Raw genomic sequence first — 18,343 nt, forward strand, 5'->3', positions numbered from 1 at the left:
AACTGAACTGAACGTATCCCCTTAAAAATTATTCTAATAAAAATATTTTAAGATAACCTAAATAAACATTAATTTTCATGTGAAGCATCAGCAATAAAATAAGTGTTCTAATGTTCTGATAAAAATACATTTTAGTATGTGTTGCACGTCTCCATTTATTCCACAAAATATATTTTGTTTTTGTTTTTCCCACTGAACTGAAAAAAAAAAAAAAAAGTATATATGTATATATATATATATATTCTATATACAGTATATAATATATATATATATATAATATATTTATATAATATATATTTATATAATATATATATAATATATATATAATATATATTTTCAATTCAGTGGTTTTTCCACGCCTGAATGAACCTTTAAACGATAACTAACCAATCAGAGCTTCTTATTCTTATATCAAATCAGAAGCGTTGTTGGAAAGCGACTGATTCTCTATCAGCCAATCCGGGTCGTTGTTATTGCCCTGTCGCGGTTAGTTTAAATACTCAAACGTTTTATGCCTTGTTTGTATCGCGTTTGATAATTCGGTGAGTAAATATTAATAATGTTACACACATCTCTGAAATACCCTTTTTTTTAGCAGTCCGGCTCATGAGCTGGATTAGATTACCTGGGTTTTGCTAGCCGGGTGGAGGGACGTAAACTGTAAAGCATTATTAAAGTTAAAGGATCGTGACTCGCCGTTCGGCGGATGGAGATCGATATGTAAAATGTGTATAAAGATAAGTTAAGTGTGAGTCAAATTGACAGCGCTTTTGTTTTGAGTTTTGTACTTCACTTATCTGCTTGTATTTACCTCAGACGTGAATATTTTAACATGCAAGGATTAATGTGTGTTGGAATTTAAGCGGGCCTTCAACAGGTTTGAGAATTTTCTTGTGGCTAACTTTATCCTCTTCAGATTTTGTTTGGAACAAAATTTAATGTGGAAACGTTCGCTTCAATAGGAACTTTGCAATGACGTCACGTCGCACTGGGATACGAAGCCCGTCCGCCATTTAATGGGAGACAAACAAACGTGACAGCTCGGCCGCCCTGGCAGACACTGGCATTTTCTAAATACTTTGACGGCTTACTTCGGTATGCAAAACACAGATACCGTGAGAATAAAGCTCTCTATGATTGTATATACGGTATCCGTATTTCTCGAAGAAACCCGATTTGGAGGATAATGTGGCGTTGTGGCACAGGATTGAATATCGAGATATCGTGACATGTCTGGTTCAGACAACAAAATCGAGGATGCTGAAGCAACTGATGTGATCTTTCAAATATATGGAGTACTGTATTACAACTATTTTATAAACGGGTAACTGTAGGGTGTCACTGTGAAAGCTTTTTCAGGTGAAAACGATATTATTTATGGCAAGGGTAAGTCAAAGTCTTCGTCGTCTTCTTCTTTTGTTTCTTCGTTTGATGTTTCTTCTTCGTTGTTCTTGTTATTCCTCCTCTTCCTCATTTGTGTTACGTCTTTTTCTTCTTTTTTTTTTGTATACAAGATCGAGGCTCGTGAAAGAGCTAACATTAATCACACAAAAAGTCAAACCGACACATAAAACACAAAAATAAGGGAAGCGGTAGACAAGATGGGGAGAGAGGGGGAAGGACACAAACGCAACATTTGAGAGCAGGGACATCGGGAGAAATGTGGGAGGGGAGGGCTGGGGGGAGGTGGGAGAGGTATAAAACACATGAACACTGCAAGGACTTCCAGGAAAGAAGTTGGAATTTCAAAAACAGTGTATCTGGGGTGAATTAGTGGGGGTAGAAAATATCAAGGTTTTTGAGGGGGGAAGATAAGAGATGGTGGTGAACAGCTGTTTTAAAGACCTGGAAGGAGGAGTGGGATTGAAGGGAGGGGGGGGGGGGGGCGGAGTTTGTTCCAGAGGTGGGAGAAAAGAGGAATGAAAGAGTGAAGGTGAGCAGAGTCTAGATTTTGGCAATTTAACCATAAGAGGGTTGCAGGCAGATCTTGTGCGACCTGAAGGAATATTGGGGGGGACAGAGCACAGAGAGAGCTGGGGGAGCAAGGCCGGAGAGGAGTCGGTAGAAGACAGAAAGACCACCAACCTGCCTGCGGTGAGTGAGTGAAAGGCCCTCAGAGTTAGCTTCATCGCAGGAGATTCCAATGATTCTGAAAGCTTTGGTTTCAACAGCGTGAAGCCGAGCTAGGTGTGAGGCAGGAGCACCGGCCCAGAGGGGGGAACAGTATTCCATTGAGCTGCGGATGAAAGTCTTCTTCTTCACTGTGTTTTCTCATCCTCTTCTTCACTGTGGTTACTTCGTCTTCGTTGTTGTTTTCTATTTCGCCATCTTAGTGTTGTTATTTTTCGTTGTTGTTGGTGTTGTTTTGTTCCGTCCGATTCGAATTGTGACTCCTTGCCAATGTATCATGACCAGAATATATAATGAAGAATCAGTACAGAATTCACAAAAAGACAGCATGAAATCAGGGGTTTGTTCAGTAATACCAATCAGCAATTGCTATGTTATCGCTTGCCAAGCCAACTGTTCCTTATGAACCACTTCGTTGGAGTGCTTGCTGGATTGCTTAACCCATAAAGCATGTCGGGCCACAATCGTGGCCAAATCGCACAGGTCGGTCAACCACAATTGTGACCCCCTTACCAAATATGGTCATTATACGGGCATGCTCTAGCCAGTATTTGTATGCAAATGAGCTTGAACTGAGATCAACCAAAAGAACGAATAATGACCTTTCTTACAAAGAATAAGACTTGGGGTAAGTTATAAAAGCTTGCTTCTAATTGGTGGAGAAAAGCTGATGGCAAAAAAACATTTCTGGGCTAGCTAGCTACTAACCAGTAAATCCTGCACTCTATTGGGTTAAGCCAGTTGGCGAGCGCTCTACAATCTGGTTGATAATGGAACACACCCCTTGTTGTAGAAATCAATCAAGTCCACAACTTTGTCCCATAGGTAGGTTTAATAACAATCAGATCTCTGGCATCATCCTGTAGAATACAATCATGCAATATATATCAGGATCTTGGCATCATATAGGAAGGATCGATAATCTATCTATAATTCCAGTAATCTCTGTGTGTGTGTGTGTGTGTGTGTGTGTGTGTGTGTGTCTGTGTGTGTGTTTGTTTGTTTGTCTGTGACCGCTGTTTCTCGACAACCACGGGTCCGATATACTTGCAACTTGCCAGGTATATTGCTGGGGACCCGAGGATGTGCCTTTTCAAGGTTTCATATTAATCGGAGAAGTAGTTACCGAGCTATGGCGATTTCTTTACCAAACACTGCAAGCCGTTCGCTTTGGACCAAACCATTGCATGTAAATAGAGGGGCGGGGTTCTGTGGTCGTTGCGAATGGACCAAACCATTCATGTAAATAGAGGGGGGGGGGGGGGGTTCTGTGGTCGTTACTGCCACGTGGTTTCAAAGTTTTTTTTTGTTGTTGTTGTTTGCACGCATGTTTTTTTGCACCCACGTACGGGCACGCCCTAGGATGTTTACACACACACACCCCTACACAAATTTTTTTTTTTTTTTTTTTTGGCAAGGAACGGGCACCCACGTACGGGCACGTCCTAGCTTATATATAGTACGGGCATGCCCTAGTCTATCTATAATTCCAGTAATCTCTGTGTGTCTGTGTGTGTGTCTGTGTGTATGCGACCGCTGTTTCTCGACAACTACCGGTCCGATATACTTGAAACTTGCCAGGTATATTGCTGGGGACCCGAGGATGTGCCTTTTCAAGGTTTTAAATTAATCGGACAAGTAGTTACCGAGCTATGTCCAAAAAACGATTCAACCAATCAGAGAGCAGCGAGTTATCACGTGTGCCGAACGTGGCGAACAGACTCTGCCTCGGACGGCACATTTGAGAGCGTATTCATTTATTTCACGTTGGCAAACTATGTTGCCGCTATGTTGGCGTTAAACTATGTTTTAAAACTAATTAAAACTAATTTGCGATTCTTTCGCTTTCCTGCGCGTTTGTGCACGCTATGGCGATTTCTTTACCAAACTCCGCAAGCCGTTCGCTTTGGACCAAACCATTTCATGTAAATAGAGGGGGGGGGGGGGGGATTGTCACCGTACTCGCAAGCCGTTCGCTTTGGACCAAACCATTTCATGTAAATAGAGGGGGGGGGGGGGGATTGTCACCGTACTCGCAAGCCGTTCGCTTTGGACCAAACCATTTCATGTAAATAGAGGGGGGGGATTGTCACCGTACTCGCAAGCCGTTCGCTTTGGCTTTGCGAATGGACCAAACCATTTCATGTAAATAGAGGGGGGGGGGGGGGGGGGGATATAATTTTAGATATATATATAGTACGGGCATGCCCTAGTATTAGTCAATGCAAGCAAGCCTAGAATATCTGCATGTACGTACCATCCGAGTCTACATGTCATAGAGTAAATGTCGCAGGAGTGGCCCGGAGTCGCGGACGTCCGATGTCTTATAGACGCCTCTCAGTGGTTTAAGTGAGCATCACACCTGGGTTCAACTTTGATACATTTTCACTACACCCCTGATGGAGAGGTAAAAAGGCGAGTCAACTACACGACATAAAAAAGGGATAAATCAGCTGGTGGACGTTAAAGATCCCTTGCTGTCGTTTGTGAAGCCCTCACTGCAGTCTCAATTTCCTTCCCACATTACCTACTGTTGCATGTGAGGTCTGTTCAGCCCGTTTGCGAAAAACGTGGCCCAAAAACATTCCCCTGCTGACACCACAAGAAGGCAATGTGGCCGTGAAAGTAGCAGTGGTGGTAGGGGAGTATTGGTCATAACTGCACATCGGATTTTTATGTGAAAAAATAAAAAATATTTTTTCACATAAAACGGCTTTTTTGCGCGCAAAAAAATTATTTTGCTATTTTCGGAGAAAAAAAGAATTTCGCCCTTTTTTGGGAAAAATAAAACAAAATGCCCTTTTTGGTCGAAAATGTCTGGCAACGCTAAAAAAAATTAGGGAATTTTTCGAAATTTTAAACTGCGATCAAAATTTGTAACTGCGATCGAAATTTTTAACTGCGATCGATCTCAAAAACAAAACGTTGCGTCCACTTGCGTGCGTTGCGTCCCCAGCGTGTACAGCAGTGAGGCGGTGTACTACAGTGAGAGAGTGTACACAAAGTGTGAACAAGTCTATCAAGATGAGTGCTGCTCTTCGTGATAAGTGGCTGAAGGAATTCAACGCTGGCGGCGATGGGGCCACCTTCAAGTACGTGTCGAGTGACATGGCTTTCTGTCGAGCTTGTGAAAAGACTTTCCGGGCGAAGCAGAAGTCTGAGCTGGCCCCACATGTCCGAGGAGACCGCCACAAGAGCAACTTGGCCTTGAAGAAGAAGACGGTCACGCAAGCCACCATGGAGGACATTGGTGGCGGAAAGAGGCACAAGTGCGACGTCGTGGCTCAGGAGCTGTGCCAGGCCATGCTGGCCGCTGGCATCCCATGGTCGAAATTGGAAAACCCTGCCCTCCGGTCGTTCCTGGAGAAGCACATCACTCTCCAGATCCCCAATGAAAGCTGGATTCGAAAGCACTACCTCGACAAGTGCTACGACGAGGCTTTGGCGGGGATCCGTGCCGACCTCAGACAGCAGCCCATCTGGCTGTCCGTCGACGAGACGACCGATTCGGCAGGTCGATATGTGGCCAACATCATCGCGGGACGCTTGTCCAAGGAGGGGTACTTTCGTCCCCACCTCGTCCAGTGCATGTTTCTGGAGCAGACCAACTCCGGGGAGATCGTGCGTGCAGTCAATGACACGCTGCGCTATATTTGGCCTGATTTCAAGCCGGAGTGCCTCAAGGTCCTCGTCAGCGACGCCGCGGCCTATATGATCAAGGCCGGCCATGCCCTGAAGGAACTCTTCCTGGACTTGCTGCATGTGACTTGCGTTGCCCACGCGCTCCACCGTGTCTGCGAGACAGTCCGAGAAATGTTCAAGGACGTCAACGACCTGATTGCCACGAGGAAGAAGGTGTTCGTCAAAGCCCCGTCGCGTGTTGTCTTTTGGAAGGAGCAGCAGCCCAATCTTTCTCTCCCCCCGGAGCCCATTCTGACTCGGTGGGGGACGTGGATCGACGCCGCGGTGTTTTACGCCGAGCACTTCGAGGCCGTCAAGGACATTGTGGACCAGCTGAACGATGACGACGCGATGGCAATCCGGAGTGCCAAGGACCTGTTCGGAAAGGCGGACATCAAGCTCAGTTTGGTCTTCTTAAATGCCCACGTGTCGTTCATCCCGAAGATCCTTAAGCAGCTGGAGGAGGCCGGCATGGAGCTGGCCAAGGCCTTCCAGCTCCTTGATCAGGCCAAGGAGGAGCTCGAAAAGATCCGAGGCTGCCGTAAGGAGATCCTGCTCACCAAGTTCAAGGCGGTGCTGCAGCGCAATCCCGACATTGGTGTGCTGAGGACAGTGGCTTTGATCCTGGATGGAGATCAGCACGGATCTGAGGTTGGTGTGCCGGCTGGAGTCAAGCTTGCTGACATCCCCCTCTTGAGGTACTGCCCCATCGTCAGTGTCGACGTGGAAAGGTCCTCCGTCTACAGAAACGTCCTCACCGACCGCCGACACCGCCTCACCAAGGAGAACATTACCAAGATAATGATTTCAAACACCTACTTTAACCGTTCCTAAAAGGGTCTTGTCAATTTCTTCTAGTCCTCTACTTATCAAACAATGCGGTTGCAATAAAGGTACCTGAACGTCATTTTTTACCTGTTTACTAGCCCAAAGTGCTTAATGTTGTGCAGGAAAAAGCTTACCATTTTTTGTTCTTTTTTTGACTGATTTCTGAAAAACTTGGTAATAATAAAAAATGAATAAAACGGGGGAAAAAAATATTTCGGGATTTTTTCACATAAAAAAAAAAAAATTCCGCTTTTCAAAACATAAAAGGCCTATTTTCTTAACATAAAAATCCGTAGTCTACTCATAACATATCAATTCAAATTTAAATGTTGAATTGTTCTTTGGAAGGTTTTTACCATTCTGGATGATACACTGCAATTTGAGTTCATTATGTTTTTTTCTTTGCTTGTTTCAGATTTATCACAAACTTCTACATCCTCCTAACGGGCAACTGAGATATGGAAAGGCCATATGGTAGGTTATTATATCTATTTTTTGTTTCTTCACTTTTTGAACCACACCCCAATCTACCACCTTGTGGATGATTGACTGTTCTCTTGTCACTGGAAGTACATTTTATTGGAGAAATCTCAAAAACCTTTTACCATGCTTCAACTGGTTCTCGCCATATGATGGATCCACACAATGTTAAAATTGGTCATTGCTTTGCCAATCATTTTTGATGGAGTAATTTGTTGTGTGGTATCGAAGGGTTACCATATTTGTACTTTAATAAAAGAGGAAACTCTGGAGAAAGACACTCCAAAAAAAATAAAATAATAACAAGTACACTTGAAAAGTATCATGACTTTAAGTATTGAGCAATCGTATCGGAAGTCTCATTAGATGTGTTCTAGATCTCGTTTAATTTTGAATATTGATAGGGATAATTTTCCTCCATTAGTATGTAATACAACATGCATTTTAAGGCCATTTTCCCTGCTAGAGCGGGGGTTAGCCTTGCGGTCCCCATGACAATCTTCTCCATTTTGCCCTATTTTCTGCATCTCTCCTTGTTAAACCCCCTTGCCCGCATTTCTTCTTCCACCATCTTTAGCCAAGTCTTTCTCGGTCTTCCCCGTCCTCTACTTCCTTCTACATTCATTTCCGTCACTCTTCTCAACCAGTCACTTTCATCCTTCCTCAACACATGACCAAACCATCTCAACCTGTTCCTCTTCACAGCATAAATCACAGGCTCTATTCCCATCATCTTTCGCAATTCATCATTTGTCTTCCTCTCTCTCAACGATACTCCGCACATCCACCGAACCATTCACATTTCCACCCTTTCCAGCCTTCGTTGCTGCTCTACATTCATGACCCATGTCTCGCTCCCATAAATCATAACACTTCTCACACATGCAGCATACACCTTTCCCTTCAGCTTCAACGACACTCCCCTCATCATCAGCACGCCACTCAGTTCCCGAAACTTTTTCCATGCACATCTCACTCTAGCAACCGTTGCCGTGTCTGATCCACCTTCTCCATTCAGCATGTCTCCGAGGTAGCAAAATGTTTTCACACCTTCCAGCTTCACGCCGTCTCCAAGATCCAACTCAACATTTCCTCCATCTGCAGCTCCCTCTGTGCACACCTTACATTTGAATGTAGCTGCCACACTGGTTAATGACCCTCTCAGACCACTACATTTTTGATGAACCCACTCAGCGCACATTATCCATTGAATGGAATTCACTCCGACACCCTTCCTGCACACAGCACATGGCCACTTCCCAGTTCTTTCCACTTCACCACATGCTTTACCACTTGCCATCACCTTCGTCTTTCCTATATTCACCTTCAGACCTTTTGTCTCCATACATTCCTTCCACTTGTTCATCTTTTCCTTCAATCCATCCATACTTTCCACAATCAACACCAGATCATCTGCATACAACAACTCCCACGGTAAACCCTCCTTTACGTTCTGAGCCAGCACCTCCATCACAGCTACAAATAGTAGTGGATTTAGTACCGACCCCTGATGCACTCCCACCTTCACCTCAAACTCACCACTGTTCCCGTCCTTCGTCCTTACAGCTGTGCGCGCTCTTTTGTACATTGCCATCACTACTCTGATCAACCATTCCTCCACTTCTAACTTCCTCAATGCCCATGTCAATACTTCGATTGGAACCCTATCGATTGCTTTCTCCAGATCAACAAACCCAAGAAACAACTTCTTCCTCTTCTCCATGTACTTCTCCTGCAACTGCCTCACAATAAAGAGCGCGTCTGTCATGCCTCTTCCTGGCATAAATCCAAACTGCATTTCGTCGATCTTCACCTTCTTCCTTATCCTCCTCTCCAACACCCTTTCCAATACCTTCATTCCATGCTCCAATAACTTTATCGCTCGGTACGAGCCACACTCCAGAGGGTCACCTTTCCCCTTGTATAGAGGGACGAGGGTACTCAGTTCCCAATCCACCGGAATGCGGCCTTCTTTCACCACCAGATTACAGATCTCTGTCATTCTCTTCACCCCCCAACTTCCTGCTGCCTTCAACATATCTCCCACAACTCCCGTCGGCTCTCCCGCTTTTTACTCTTCATTGCTTTTATCGCTTCCTCAACTTCCTCCTCAGTTATCTTCTCTGCCGGTCCTAAAACTGGGTTACTCTCTATGTTGCCATCCCATTCATTCTCTGTATTCAACAGCATTTCCATATATCTTTTCCATCTTCCTTTAATTCCATCTGGGTCCACAACGATTTGTCCCACTTCATCCTTCAAGCAACTCACCCCCATCACATCACACCTCTCTTTCGCTATCTGCTTTGCAATCCTGAATAACGCTCTCTGACCCTCTTCCGAATCCAAGCGTTCTCCGAACATTTTCCTACATGCCTCCTGCGCCTTTGCTACCTCTTTCTTTGCAGCCTTCTTGGCTGCCTTATAACTTTCATGCTCTGCTTTTTCTGCTCCCGTACCCTTCGCCTTCTGCCACTCCTTGAACTTCTTCCTCTTCTCATCAATCCTCTTTCCAACTTCATCATCCCACCACCATGTTTCCGAGTGCCTCGGTGGTCCTTTTGTCCATCCACATACCTCACCAACGGCTCCCAACAGACTATCTTTCATTGACATCCAACCACGTTCAAGCTCAACCACATCATCCTCTACCCTACTCAGCCTCTCTTTTAATGCCTCCCTTAGTGTCACCTCTTTCAACCTCCACACCTTCATTCTCAGTTGGTACTTCACCCGCCGAGCTCTCCTCGCACCTTTCACCCTTATGTCGCAGACAACCAAGTGGTGCTGTGAAACAGCCTCCTCCCCCGGGATCACCTTTGTGTCCCGGAGGTGCCCCCTATCTCGCCTACGCACCATCAGGTAGTCAACGGTTGTCGTCGACCCACCTGACGTGTATGTAACAAGCTTATTATCCCCTTTCTGGAACTGATTGTTACAAATCAACAAATCAGCTCCATCAGCAAACTCCAAAATCCTTTCACCTTCTCCATTTCTCACACCATATCCGTAACCCCCATGAACTCCCTCAAAAGCGTCCATACTCCTTCCCACATCTCCATTTAGGTCTCCTCCTACCACAACAACTTCCTCATCTTTCACATTTTCCATCAGCTTCTCTATCGCACACCAGAACTTGTCCTTCTCTTCATCGCTCCGACCAACCTGCGGAGCATATCCCGAGATGACGTTCACCAAGAGCTTTCCAATCATCATTTTCACCATTATCAACCTATCACTAACTCTAGTCACACTCACCACACTGTCTACAAACTCCTCAGAAAACAGGACACCAACACCATTCACGCCCTCCGGGCACCCTTGCCACACAAACTTGTATTTCTGTCCCTGCCTGCCCTTCACCATTCTCACACCACTTCCCTTCCATCTCGTCTCTTGCACACAACATATGTCCACTCTTCTGACCAATACTTCCACCACTTCTGATCTCCCTGTCATTGTCCCTACATTTCATGTCCCAAACCTCAGAAACCGATCTCCACTTCGGGCTGTACCCTGCCCATATGTAGTTGTAATTGTCATGGTTCTCTTTTTGAGGCAATGTTTTTATGGCCGGATGCCCTTCCTGACGCCAACCCTCTTTGTCGCCTCTTACGACACGCAGGGATACGGTGTACCTATTCTAACCAGGGTACACACCGGGATAAAGCTTTAAATAAAACCACACGGGTTTAATCATTCACTACATTTTAATCACTACATTAGTATGTAATAGATGAACCAAAAATTCAATGTCCATAACCTTTGTCAGAAGATGAATCACAAATTTTAATTCCCGAGGAGGACAACACTTTCTGTCTACAAGGAAATACACAGCAAGAAACAATAACCTTTATCAAACCATATTACAATTCACAAATTACATTGCAAGATTCACAGAAGATCCCAAGTGAAATCCTGGTACAGTAGAGATGTACATCAAAGGAAACATCATAGAGATACAGTAGCATGCATAGTATACAGTCAACATACAGTGTAACCATACAGAATCGACCAGCGAAGCAAAACATCCTAAGTACAACATTTACAGCATTACAAACCTAGTGAAAATCCTAAAGTACAACACACCAACATCTTACAATTCCAGTGCTAATCCTGCTATTTGGACATCAGTTCTGATTCTTATACAATTTGAAGTGGGAGGAGCAAGTGGAGGGGGGAGGAGCGAAGAGAGGGGAGGAGAGCAGTAGGATTGGTTGGACAAAGTTTGGGTGGGAGGGAGCAAGGATCGGGGGATACAATGTGATTGGTCGAGTGAAATATTGAGATGAGAGTACTCCCTGCTGAGAGCAGGTCTGCATTTTCAAATTCTTTAATGAGAAGAATGTGTTGGTCGAGACTCTTCGGCGCCAAGACTCTATCAATCATAACGTTGCGTTAACGTTATTATAACTTTGCAGCAACGTTTTATAATGCCGTTACAGGGACATTAACTTTATGGTTTAATATTTAGAAATCAATAAAAACAGGCATAAAATAAGAAAGTCCTTATTTAATCAAAAGGTCACTCAGTAGCGATGACAATCACATCCTTTTTCAATCTGCAAACTCATCTTTTCCCTCATAAGTCAAAATCATATATTGGATCAGAGAGCCAGAGAGAGCTAGCCCACATGGATTTTTATTTAATTATTTACCAAGAAAACAATATCTTTTCTCCAATTTGCTTATATAACTCAATAAGACATACTCGATCTCACATTACATTATTTCCAAAAACCCTATTTGTAATCATATTACCCTCAGTCATAAATGATTTTGTCATGACAATATGTGGTCTACCTGGTGTTTATCCCTGGTGTTGGGCTAGCGGCTAGGGTGCCGGCTTAGGATCCTACGATCCTGGGTTCGAATCCCGGTCGATCGCTGAATTAACGCCAGGGGGGTTGACTCAGCCTGTCATCCTTCCGAGGTCGGCAAATTGAGTACCAGTTCACTGGTAATTCCCTGTTTGTCGTTAAAGGCGGCAAAAAGGGTTGGCGTCAGGAAGGGCATCCGGCCGTAAAACATTGCTTCAAAAAGGGGACTGAAAAAACAACAACAACCACGGTTCCCGAAAAAGGCCAACCCCCGCTTTGCGGGGAAAAATGGCCTCTAAAGGTGGTTATAATATGTGGTCTACCATTGCCTCCACTAAGAATTTCACTTTTCTCGAGCAACAAATTTGGTCAGTGTCGGAGATAACTTGCCAACTGTAGGAAATCCCAGATTCTGCATGGAAACCACAAAAAAACTTGCACACTAGGAAAGCAGGTTGTGGCTCATAGAAATTACTTGATTTGATAAATTTTACACTTCCACACTACAAACCACCGTTCTTCCAGTCAAAATACTGAATTATTACTGGAAATATTGTGCTTACCCAGTCCACATGATATTGTAAATCAAAAGTACTTTTATTTGCCTCAAACGTACGTACCAGCTCTACATACCAATGACTCTGCTTCCCATTCTTCTCATCCACTTTGAAAACACAGGAATTTTGTCTTTAGTTCTGCAGTGAATTTCCACTTTCGTTTTGGTATTGTGTGCAGGGGTAGTAAAATAAAGTAAAATAAAGAGCTCTTGAAGAAAATGAAACAAGTGTGTATGGTACAGACTCAGAAAAGACCGACTCGCGGACTGAGCATGCCACTGGACTCTGTCTCTCTCTGTCTCTCTGTCTCTGTCTCTTTGTCTCTGTCTCTGTCTCTCTCTCTCGTTGTACAGGAAGTGGACACATGAGTGTCAATCTTTGAACACATCGCTTACGCCATGACAGAGTAGTAAGGACTTGTACCAAACTGTCCTGGTCCAAATATTACACAACCACATTTTATCAACAACAACAACAACATGCATTTTAAAGGCCATTTTCCCTGCTAGAGCGGGGGTTAGCCTTGCGGTCCCCATGACAATCTTCTCCATTTTGCCCTATTTTCTGCATCTCTCCTTGTTAACCCCCTTGCCCGCATTTCTTCTTCCACCATCTTTAGCCAAGTCTTTCTCGGTCTTCCCCGTCCTCTACTTCCTTCTACATTAATTTCCATCACTCTTCTCAACCAGTCACTTTCATCCTTCCTCAACACATGACCAAACCATCTCAACCTTTTATCACTGCAAGAAAATGTACAAAGATGGTTTAACCATGTATATAAGGTAAAAAAAACAAGTATCCCAAATTTTAAAATTTCTTTCTTTAAAAATGCAAAAGCAAAATTGCAAATAAATATTTAAGCTCCTTTATTAAAAAAAAAAAAAAAAAGACTTTTTTAATATATATTTTTAGATATTTACGAAACCCAGCCATATGGAGATTTAAGGGCCAAAAAGTAGGACATGTCTGGGAAAAACCAGACGTATGGTAACCCGAGGCATAGTATTTGTTTCACCTCTCATTTATTACCAAATTTAAAATTGCCACTTTTAAATTTGCTGTTGTTTCTTGTATCTGAAAATAAAACTTTTTTTATCACACACTAGCAAAGAGCCTGTCCTTGAGGTCGGGAGGAAGAGGAAGCAGGACATTGAGTATGTGTTTTTTTTTTATTGCGCTGCTGTAAAACTCAAACAATGTCTTCCCTTTCCAGGATAGTGTGGGGGTAATTGGTTAGGGCAGGTAAAGGATGAGAAGATAGGGGAGCGAGAGGGTTTAACGATGGGTAAAACAAACAGATTGACAGAAAAGACTGGGGTACCTGGGATTAAAAAAACAAAATATTCAACTTATTTAAGGTCAACTTATTTAAGGAAAACTTATTTAAATATAATGTTATTTTGAACATGAATCGGAGGTAAACAAACGTCGTTTTACCGTACTTTGGCTCTGAAGTCATCCCGATCGCACATGTCCCGATCGCAGAGGAGTGTGATAATTTTTTTTAGTCTGTCTGACAGTCAAACAAAATTCAAAATCATTCAAAACAGGGAATTTCCTGTTTTTAAGGACGTCATAATGCACACAAACCACAAGCATGAAGAACTAATGTAACATGTTAGGGTGGTGTAATAGACGCTGCGTCAACAGCGGTAAAACCCGTAATAAATATTTTATCCAACTTTTACAATCTTTATTTTATTCAAATTGAATTGTATACTTGAAGAATGTAGAACACAAATCGCCTTATTTTCACTTCCAAGAACCTCCAGCTTTGTCGTACTTGGACATGTAGATTATGGTGTGTACAAGGGGGGATGTATGTGCAAGACTGCTTCGGTAGCACAAAACTTCCAGAATTTTTAAAACCTTCTTTAAAATCATTAAATTTCAATTGATGCATACACTTGGACACTGCACAGGATAATGTGTTCTATGAACTCTAGATAAAGATGTAAGTGTCTCAATCACGATGTACAAAGAAGTGAAGCACCTGGAAAACATAGGATATTTTATAACATGGTGGTTGTGCGTGTGTGCGCGTGTAATGCCTAATTCTTTGGGATCCAGTCTGAGATCTCGTAGGAGAGGAGATGAGGTCCGGGGACTCCCCGGGCTCGGTTGCACATACTCCTGGTGTCCATGAAATTTTATCGGGGCACCATTGACTGGATCCCACATTCTCCCGGGGTCCAAGGACCACCTGCTGTCTCCTTTAACAGTCTTCCACATGCTCTCGGGGCATGCTAGACCTGCCTTTTTCTTTGACCTACTCCTTCGTGCTTCTGATCAAATATAGTTATAGTAACAAACTCTTTGACTTTCCTTATTGTCTAACTTTTGAGTGAGAGAGTTAGGATTTGTGTTCCCACTCTTCAATTGAGCATGGGATTTGTCCCGGAGGCTGCAACATCTCTGCTTCACCTGTTTCATTTTACCAAATGTTGCTTGCTTCCACATCCTTGGTCTCCAGTTCATTTTCCGCTGTAGCTCTGGTCATCATCAGTTTAGCCTCGTCATAATGTTTTGAGCATCATGGGGAGACCCCAAACCGTGACAGCAACATTTTGAGGGTGCTTACGGCTGTCTTTGAATACCTTGTCATTGAGAAGTTCCTCACTCTGCCAGGACCAGGTTCCCCCTGTGATTTTAAAATGTCGGCCCAGATGAAGAACAGCTTGTGTTCTCCTGCATCTTTGGCATGGCATGCACAGATCCTTTTTTATTTATTAGTCCAAGTTGTAGTTAGAGATGGGACTCTCTTTGCTGTTTGTCTGGAAATCGCCTGCAAGCCCCCCTTTCTGTCAAGCGGTTTAACTTTAAGACATCGTGACTTTGCTGCCGTGATTCATGAGATTGAATGTTTTTTTTTTGTTTTCTTTTTTTCACATATAATCACAGTGATATTTTTGCACTGCATTTTGGGAATTGTATAAGCCATGTGATATTTTGTTTTTGAACTGCAGGGCAATTTGAAAATGAAGAAAGGAAAAGCACTGTGGGCTTCAGTGATAATGATGATGAATCGAGGAAGACATCTCCAAGTATATCGTTTTTTTTTTTTTACTTTGGCCTGTGGTTTATACAGCTATTTAACAAGAATAGTTATTTTGAAACTGACACAAAGGTGTTGTCCATTTGTGTCAAGCAGAGTTCTTAGAGCCACAGGCCAGCGGTTCTATGTTATCAGAAAGTCTCATTGAAGTTGAACAAATTTTGGACAGAGCGAGTGAAAATCTGAAGGTATGGAGTGGTTGTTGTTTTTCCTTCAGGGAAGCAATATAAAGCGACTGTATGTGTCATTCAGAGGTGTTTTATGAAGATTGTCTGCAGACAGACTGCAGACTTTATATATATGTCTGCAGACAGACTATTGTCTGCACACTTTATGTATCATCAGTTACTTTGAAACCCAAAAGCATATCTGCAATGCTTAAAGGTTATTTTTTTGTCTCATTTATACTTTGCTTAAAGTATAATGAAAGCACATCTCCTTATTTACTTACCATATGGGTGTTTTTCTGTGGGCAGGCAAGTGTGCTTGCTGAGCTGACTCGCTGGCAGCTGGTATTTGTTCAACAACAAAATCAGAAAATGCAGAGGGAACGTGAGCAGGAGAAGCTTAGCATCGAGCGCCTGGAGTCGGAACTAGCTAATCAGCGGCAGATGTTGCAAAGCTACGAGACTTCTGGGCAACGCAAAGATGAGGTTGTTATTGTGGGAATTGTGAAATCTTGTAAACAAACATTGTCATCCATTTTAAAGTATTATTACAAAACTACTAATGTTTGCATTTTGCTCTGTGTAAGATTAAGGGTTGAAGCTAATGATGGCTGTAAACGGATGGGTGTTGTAGTTCAAGTGTAATTGGGGAAATACTGTGTTGATTACTGTACTTCATACTTTTGTCAAATCAACCTGAACCAACAAAATGCGAAACATGGATTTGTCCTTCGGAAGGCAAATGTTGCAGTATGGACTTCTGGCTGTACGTTTGGTCCATAACTGGTAGGGGGTTTATTTCCATTTTGTTTGTTTATCCTCCCATCGCCGTTTCATTCGCTCGGGTGACAATCCTGGTTTGGTTGGTGTAGTAGGAATTTGGAATTTGTTCATGGTGCCGGAGATAGCTCGCCTACTATTCGCAAAGGACACCTCGGGATCTTTAGCATCCACCAACAAATGTCGGCAGACGGGAAACCAGTTTAACGTCCACCCGAGGGATGGCACACACATTGATGAATCTCGCTGCCTGTGAAACAGTTACCCAAATCCATGACATTTTATAGCTGTCAGAATTCAAACCCAGGCTAAACAGCTCTGAGGTGATTTTGTATACCTCCAAGCTAGCCTACCAGCTCTTACATACAATATGTTTAGTTGTATGTATTTGTTACATTTACTTAAAAGAAATGTTTTTTATTTGGATTGATTTTACCCATGTTTTCTTCTTCTTTTTCTTTTTTGATTGACAGGAATTATCACGTTTGGAGATGTAAAGTTTACTCAAAGTAAGAATATGAACATGGTGAAATAATAGGATATGACATGTAAGTTAGTATGCCCCAGAGTTGTAAGAGTAAATGTCTGTCATCAGTTTTGACACAGATTGCCACAATCTTGGGAATATAAAGACTGCATGCTATGGATTTTCAGCATAACTGTGTATTCATGTAACGTGTTTCGACAGGAAGCATTTGTGTCTGGAAATAATATAATATTCTGCCAAATTTTAAAAACTATTGTGTTTAGGATTACGAGAATATGAGACCCGTCGCGTCGCTGACGGAAATACCAATCTTTGCTACAATAGCTAATCTATGGGGGAAGAAAAAAAGAAGGTATTCCTGGGGAGATCCTGCTCTCCGTGCAGCGATAATCAACTTCCTTCAGGGAAGTGTGATAATGTGTTCTACTATTACCCTATACCAAACCTAAAATGGCTCTGTCCAATAACAACCTCGTCACATTCTGCAAGGGTCACATCCCGTGTTGGCGTTTGCAGTTTTGACACGAGTGTCCATGTACCCCCCCCCCCCCCCCCAAAAAAAAATTGGATCACAAATACTCGCGGGAGTTACCCAAATCCACCGTAGTTGGATTTATTGAAATCCGTTAATCCGTTCTCGTGTTATAACACGACAGACAAACAGACAGACAGACAGACAGACAGACAGACATGGCACCTTTTATAATATAGAGCGTTTTAAAGTTTAATTTCTTTAGTATAGTAGAAGTTGAGCCTGTGTTGGCTTAGCGGTTAGGTTGCCGGCTTGGGATCCTAGGATCCTGGGTTCGAATCCCGGTCGATCGCTGAATTAACGCCAGGGGGGTTGACTCAGCCTGTCATCCTTCCGAGGTCGGCAAATTGAGTACCAGCTTGCTGGGATGAATGATCCCCGTGTGTACCCCAGGTTAGAATAGTTACACCGTATCCCTGCGCATCGTAAGAGCGTGACCAAGGGTTGGCGTCAGGAAGGGCATCCGGCCATAAAAAACATTGCCTCAAACAGGGAACCATGATTGTCATGGGGCCCGCAAGGCTAACCCCCGCTCTAGCGGGGAAAATGGCCTTAAAACGATCATTCATTCATTCATTCAGTATAGTAGAAGTTCTATGTAATACTGGACTTTCAAAATGACATAATTCGTCCCAGATTGCTCGGCATGCCCAGAACCTCTTGGCAGCAATGTTGATTTGGGCATGTTAATGTATTGTTACGGACACGGCTTAAGATGTTGCTTGACCGAGCGGAATGGCCGCCGTGTTCGCACAGTTTACCCGATTACCCCCAACTCACCCGATTCCACTCGAACGTTGGCCAAATCGCGCTACGCTAAATCAAT

General features: G+C 43.2%; 1 protein-coding gene across 5 annotated transcripts in view; it reads left to right on the forward strand.

The window, feature by feature from the left end:
- The first annotated feature begins 427 nt into the window (after positions 1-427).
- LOC137421017 (centrosomal protein POC5-like) overlaps positions 428-18,343 on the forward strand; it is a 69,349-nt gene continuing 51,433 nt past the window's right edge. For 2 of the 5 annotated variants that reach the window (XM_068106652.2, XM_068106654.2), the window contains exons 1-5: positions 453-542; positions 7,055-7,113; positions 15,463-15,540; positions 15,648-15,739; positions 16,028-16,204. In XM_068106652.2, the coding sequence (XP_067962753.2) occupies positions 7,098-7,113; positions 15,463-15,540; positions 15,648-15,739; positions 16,028-16,204 (363 nt within the window). In that variant the 5' untranslated portion in view covers positions 453-542; positions 7,055-7,097. Of the gene's footprint in view, positions 543-7,054; positions 7,114-15,462; positions 15,541-15,623; positions 15,740-15,836; positions 16,205-18,343 lie in introns of those variants that run through there. The other 3 variants (XM_078772035.1, XM_078772033.1, XM_068106655.2) reach the window with 3 other exon arrangements.

The sequence above is a fragment of the Myxine glutinosa genome, chromosome 2 (genome assembly GCF_964187855.1).
Source record: "Myxine glutinosa chromosome 2, kmMyxGlut1.1, whole genome shotgun sequence".
In the NCBI taxonomy this organism is placed as follows: domain Eukaryota; kingdom Metazoa; phylum Chordata; class Myxini; order Myxiniformes; family Myxinidae; genus Myxine; species Myxine glutinosa.